Genomic DNA, 7,001 nt, shown 5'->3' on the forward strand with positions numbered 1-7,001 from the left:
CACACGTGGGGACTGGCCCACGTGTGCACAAACCTCCCCCGGCCCCCCAGCTGCCCCCAGAGCGCTGATTTAGCGATCCGCACTCCGGGGGCAAGTTCACTATTAGATATATAGATACAGATGTTTCTTTTTATAATTCTCACAGTGACCTAGAAGGATGAGCCAATCCATTAATTGCCAGGCATCCTGACGTAATTAGCCTAATTTGTGGTATGTGTATATGTGTATATGTGTGTGTGTGTGTGTGTGTATATATACACACACACACACATATATATATACACATATACACATATATACATACATACATACATATATATATATATGATATTATTCTAGGATCCCAAATACGCATTATATATATCTGTAACTGGATCTCCCATTGTTTTATTTCAAAGTAAAAACTGCAGAGGGTCAAAGTGGATTGGGTTTGTGGCACCCCACCCCATGGCTTGCAAAGTCTGTCCAAAAATCAAAAGGAACATTGTGAGGAAGTATGTATCTCTTTAATGAGGTGACTTCCCACAGCACAACTCAGAAATGAAGCCCTAATCTACTGACATAACATGTGGATTTAGAAAACTCTTATTCCTGTGATGATTCATAGGACGTATGCTGGGGTAACGGCACTGCCCTAATGAGGGGATAGATACAACTGTGAAATTAGTAGAAATCATATCTATGCCAATGATAAATGAGGTGTCTTGTGGGCAGGTGTAATCCTGTTCCAATGTGGATCACAATTTATTTTCATGTTAATTACTTGTTGAACATGGTCCTTAAGCTCTGATTAATGTTGTGATGTTATATTACAATTTGTGAGTGGGATTGATCAGATTAGGTAACACTTAAAATCCTGCCTGTAAATTCATTCTCATTCTTTTTTGCACAGAACATGTTCTTGGCGATCATTAATGACACATACTCTGAAGTGAAAGCTGACTTTTCAGTTATCCCTAGCAGAGAATTTGAGATCAGTGACCTTATTAGACAGGTAAGCACTTCAATGTTTTGGTCGGAAAACACTCTGAGCAACAGGTCAGTGAGTCAGATTCCCTTTCTATACCATTTCAGCCATTACATTGAAAAACAGGTGTAATGCATTCCCCCTGCCCAAGTTTGGAGAAAAAAGAGAGGTGAGTTAACATCTGATTGGAAAGGGGTTTCCAGCAGCAGTTCACCTGGCTGGCACTAGGGTCTGGTACTGTTCATCAGTGAGCTGGATGTAGGAGTGGATGATGCAGATGTGAAATCCACAGGTGATGTAAAATTTCCAGGGATTTCAAACACTCAGTTTTAAAATCAACTTAAATAGCATGCGAGGAGCCATAGTTGAGTGGCAGAGCACATTTGCATGTGGAAAATCCCAGGTTTACTTCCCACTATCTCCAAAAATCTTTTATGAGGATGGGAAAGATTTCTGCCTGAGACCACAGAGGCTAGATGGACCAGTGAGTCTATATAAGGCAGCTCCATCGGTTTCTTCATAACTGGCGAGGTAGGCAAATTGCAGCAGCTATTCAAATATCTTAATAACTAATGCACAACCATAACATGGGGGTACTTTGGCTAACACCACTTCTAAGAAAGATCAAGAGGCCGAGTCTGTGTATTTTTTTAAGACGTAAATCTCAGTTCAGAAGGACTTAATCCTAAACCACTGTAGATAGCATTGCAGTCTTAGATTTTATGGTGGAGAACATGAAATATAATGCTGTGGACACAAAAAAGCCAGTTAACATGAGCATTTTAACCAGAACTTGGGGAAATAATTGAACCATTCTGTTGAGTAGTTGTAAATCCACATTTTGAAGGAGTTGGACAGCTTCAGAAATGGCATTTGAAGAATGATGCTTACACATTTAAAAACTTACAAATCCTGTGAGGAATGCTTACAGGGCCTGCATATGTTTAGCCTAAGGAAAGGAAGATTAAATTGGGAGATGTTGATGGTCTTGAAATTATTAACATGTCAGAAAGAGGAGGCACATCAATTATTCCTCCTTCCCTGTAGGGACAGGGCAACAAAGATGGTCTTAAATTAAAGAGAGGTTGATTTCAATAATACTACTGCCTGGAACTCCACAGTCTCAAAAGCCTTCAACTAGGAGCTTTTAATAAAATAATATACCATATGAGAGGGCTGGCAATAAAATATGCTGTCTTGGAAGGCTATGAAATCTCTTTGGGGGGTTTTTCAATAAAAGGTTGGATGTGCATCTATTGGGGATGCTGTAAGGTACAGAATGTTGAGTGAGGTAGATCTAGATGCCCCCCCCAGTCCTTTTCCATATGTAAGATTCTGTCCTACAAGATTAGTTGTTCACTGTTAAGAAGCTGAAAGGAAAATTCACTGAGTATCATGTACTTGATGGAACATACAACTCACTTGGCATCCATAAGTTTATACACTAAATTAGGTCGTACCATCCCGCTGTTCAGTTTGTATCCTATTAACAGGAAGCCATTTATGGGTTATTCCTTTTTCCTCTGAGACAAAGAAAAATTGCACATGCCAGCATGAAAAGTTCAGAACAGCAGCACTCTTTTTTACAGCAAATGTACTACTTAATTCTTGTCTTTGTGTTCTGATCATCACTGCATTGTGGTATACATTTTGTGACTTTTGAAAGCACTCATTCCCTCTTTATATTGTTCTTGGACTCATTTTTAAAATATGGTGTTTTTTAAACTTGGTACTAAGAATGACCCTTTGAACAGAGCATCACACATACAAAAAAAATCCACTTGCACCTGCTGATGTGACCTTGGGTCAGTCCCAAGCTCTGGCACAGCTGTCCTTGAAAAAGAGCAGTTTGTGTCAGAGTTCTCTCAGCCCCACCCACCTCACAGGGTGTCTGTTGTGGGGAGGGGAAGGGAAAGGAGTTTGTAAGCCGCTCTGAGACTCCTAGTGAAGGGTGGGGTATAAATCCAATCTCTTGTTCTCTTCTTCTTCTTCTTGTGTGGATGATGAGTGTGTAATCTCCTTTAATGGCATGGACTCCTCTAGCTGCAGCTAGGATTACGCATGGCATTTGGACAGTTAAGAGTGGGTTGTTGTTTCAAACCATTTGGTTTTATATGCGCCATAAGGGGGTTATAGCTGTCCATTTTACATGCATTGCACTTATCATGAAATGCAAATCCTTTCTGCTCAGTGCTTGGAATGGAAACTTCTCTCTCTGTTCAAAATCTGACCAGTCCTGAAACAACTGATTTAAAGACGCTATTTCTTATTTTGTGCTTAGAGTTACAATAAAGCTCTGGTGAAACTGAAACTGAAGAGTGCATCACAGACAGATTTGTACACAGTAAGGTAGGAATCCTCATTCAAAAGTTTGTTTAGCTGAACATTCCATCTGTTTCATCTTGAGCAGGCTAAGCATGACGTGGAAGGTCAACACAAACAGGAACTCCTCTTTCCTTGCTAAGGCAGTATTCAGACAGGTTCGCTTTGTGTGTGTCTGCAATGTTTCCTCTAAGCTGTGGAGTCTTGTGAGCAAAAATTCCACTTTGTGAGCGACTGGCATTAAAGTTGTGAGCGAGTGATTTGGCTGCTGCATAAATTAATTTGCTCTGGAGCCTTCCTTCCTGAGCTAAGACAAAAATCAGTGAGCTGGAGGCTAAAAAACTGTGAGCTAGCTCACACTAACTCAGCTTAGAGGGACCACTGGTCTGGAGAGGTCACTTTTCACAATATCTGATGTGTGAAGCATACTACATGGAGCACCCTAATGTGGATCAGTGCAGCCAGATTTTTGTTGTTCAGTCGCACAGTCGAGTCCAACTCTTCGCAACCCCATGGAGCAGATCACGCCAGGCCTTCCTGTCTTCCACCGTCCTCTGAAGTTTGCTCAATTTCATGTTCGTTGCATCTATGACACTATCTAACCATCTCATCCTTTGCCGTCCCCGTCTTCTTTGACCTTCAATCTTTCCCAGCATCAGGGTCTTCTCCAGTGAGTGCTCCCTTCTCATTTGGTGGCCAAAGTATTTGGGCTTCAGTTTCATTATCTGGCCTTCCAGGGAACAGTCAGGGTTGATTACTTTTAGGATTGACTGATTTGATCTTCTTGCAGTCCAAGGGACTCTCAAGAGTCTTCTCCAGCACCATAGTTCAAAAGAATCTATTCTTGCAGCCAGATTGCAACCCTAGGAGATGGGGGTGAAATGAACTCCTGGTCTTGGCCTATGTGACTTAAAATCAAAAGCAGATGCATTCTGGTCTGAAACACATGGCCACCACCAATCCACACCTCTTCTTTGCAAATAAAATCTGTTGACATTATCAGTTGTAATGTAATCCCATTCAGCATTTCCCTGGCCCTATGTCACTTCATTATCCACTGCATATAAGGAAGAAGTAAAAAAAAGGAATGTGGTGAGGTGTCACATGTCTGTTTCAACAAGTTATTGGGAGATGGGAGATGCATAAGTGGAATGACAAGGCCTACAATTTTCAGGTAATGTCTAGTTTTGCCCTAAGGTCATAGAGCTTTAGGTAGTCAGCCACTGGAAGGAAGACTATGATTGTTGCCTTTCAGTAATGAAAAAAATGCCTTGACATTTTACTCTTTTCACACAAGATAAAGATAATTCATTGATATTTTTACACTTGGATTTATTTATTTTTCGTATAAGCCTTAGAAGAGGACAGTCAGCCTCCAGAACAGACATGGACTCGAATATTTCCAGTACAGAGAGGGTAAGACTCTTATGTTCCAGTTTTCCCCTCATGAATAAAGGAATAAAAATGTTTTCATATGACAAATAAAGTTTTTAGATTACTTCCATAACCTTGTAGAAATCTCAGAATAAATTCTTTTAAATTATATTTAAACTATATTTTAAGAATAATTCAAACATTATAAGAGAAAACAAAACCAAGACAAATTTCACCCAACCCTTTCCACTATATTGGTAGACCTGGCTTGTCAGATCTCAGAAACTAAGCATGCTCAGCCCTGGTTAGTATTCAGATGGGAGACCACCAAGGAAATCTACAGTCGCTACACAGAGGCTGGTGATGGCAAACCACCTGTTTGTCTTACTTGAAAACCTGACGTGGTCACCAAAAGTCTGCTGAACAAGAATTTTCTCCCTCTGAGGCGGAGGACATCTTGGGTGATTCCCACCATCCTATCAGGGAGAGGCAGGAGCAAATTTCTTTCTTCCTCTTCCTGTGTGGATTGGGAACGCCCCTCTTCAGTTCTTTTCCTGTCTCTACAGGGAGAGGTTGTTGAAGGCTTTGCCTCCAACTGCTAGCTTAACTATTATAGGATCTTTACTAAATTTAATACTATTTTCCTGTTAATTTTCACTCTTTAATTTTCCTCTGTTATTCCTGTCATTTCATTTCCTTACTTTTTACTCAAAGAGAGCCAGTTAAAGCGGCCTGGTTTGAATTATTTTCCTTTGACTGAAGATCATGCCTGGCAGATCAGGAGACGGTTTCCTCTCTGAAGCAGAGAGCGACCCTGTAATTATGGAGCTGGCATCAGATCTCCCCGGAGCCGGCATGACCTATCGGCTTGCCGCGACTACTGGCCATGACCCCGAATTGAGCGGGGAGAAGATGGTGCGTAAGCGCCCTCATCAGGAGGACAGCGCAGAAGGCTGTTGGCCCAGAGCAGGGGCCGGTGACGGCAGCCATGTTGAGGCGGCAATTTTGGTGGGAAGCGCTCCTGCATTCACCCAAGCCGCGCCATTGCCAATTCAGCTCCGGGATGCCAACCTCCAGGCAGGAGGCGTCGGCATCTATCCAACACAGAGTACAGCGAGCCCAGAAGATCCTAGAAGGCATCAGTTGGGTAACGTGCGCCATTCGGCTGGTACTCCCAATCTTCTATGAGGCGATCCATGAGGGAGGAGTTTCTTAATTTGTGCCGTTTGGGAGATTTGGGTCACCACTCCTCCTGTATGACTGCCACTGCACTTCCTCCCATTGAATCCCCTAGACACAAGGAGATGAGGGGTCACTGGCCAACAAAAGCGGCCAGAAAGCAGATGCCCAGAGAAAGGCACTCAGACCCTGAGAAGGAACAGTCACCAGAACCTGACATGTCTCATAGGGAGGAAGGGGAGTTCCTTTCTGATGAGAAAGTGGAAGATATTAGCGTTCCACAGCCAGCCTCACGCTTGTTTAAAGCAGAGGACTTTCAGTATGTTCTTTCTAAGTGTCTCTCAGCCCTAGATTTGTATGACCCTGCTCCACAGGATGAAATGGTCTATCCTGGCATTAATCCTAGGAATACGACCAAGGGCACTGAGGAGCTTTTTCCCAGATACACTCTTTACTCTTTCAGAGAAAGTATTTCCATTTCCGGAATTTTTTGAGAGACAACTGAAGGCTGAGTGGGCCAAACCTATTGCTAACAGACAAGCCCAGGGGTTGTTAAAAAATTGTATGATTTACCATCTTTCGCTAATGAGATGTTGCAGGTTCCTTTGGTGGATGCTCCAATAGCAGCGCTCCGGTCCTTTGGTCTCCTTTCAGAAGATGGGTACGGTTCAGTGAGGGACAACCTGGACAAAAAGATAGACATTGCTCTTAAGAGATCACATGAGGCCATTGCTATGGCCATCAAAGCGTCCTCTACAGCTTCTATTGCCAACAGAGCCATAATCGTCTGGGCAAGGAAACTGATCCAACTTCTTCCAGGTGACAATAGACGTCTACTAGAAGGAGTGATGAGGATACTGAAGACATCAGCCTTTGCCACAGATGCCTCATTAGATGCACTCACCTTCTGTTCCAGAGCCATGTCTTCCGCAGTACTGGCACGAAGAGGAATTTGGATACGCGCATGGCCTGCAGACCTGCAATCCAAATCATTCGTGATGGCCTATCCCTTCCAATGGGAGAAGCTCTTCGGTGACCACCTGGACAAGATATTGGTAGAAACTAGGGATAAAAAGAAGGCTATGCCTAAGAACCTGCGCCACTTGGACAAGAAAAATACTCACGTTCATTCCTTTCATTCCTCCAATTCAAGCTTCAA

The 7,001-nt window shown here is 42.7% G+C and overlaps 1 protein-coding gene across 1 annotated transcript in view; it reads left to right on the forward strand.

Moving 5' to 3' along the window:
* Nucleotides 1-7,001, forward strand: part of LOC107112606 (polycystic kidney disease 2-like 2 protein) — a 51,850-nt gene that overhangs the window by 29,644 nt on the left and 15,205 nt on the right. Inside the window, exons 10-12 of the mRNA XM_015413773.1 lie at nucleotides 893-994; nucleotides 3,249-3,316; nucleotides 5,958-6,161. Coding sequence (XP_015269259.1) covers nucleotides 893-994; nucleotides 3,249-3,316; nucleotides 5,958-6,161 — 374 coding nt within the window. The remainder of the gene's footprint in view (nucleotides 1-892; nucleotides 995-3,248; nucleotides 3,317-5,957; nucleotides 6,162-7,001) is intronic.

This window comes from Gekko japonicus, unplaced genomic scaffold, assembly GCF_001447785.1.
Source record: "Gekko japonicus isolate JY-2015 unplaced genomic scaffold, Gekko_japonicus_V1.1 scaffold863, whole genome shotgun sequence".
Classification (NCBI taxonomy): Eukaryota; Metazoa; Chordata; class Lepidosauria; order Squamata; family Gekkonidae; genus Gekko; species Gekko japonicus.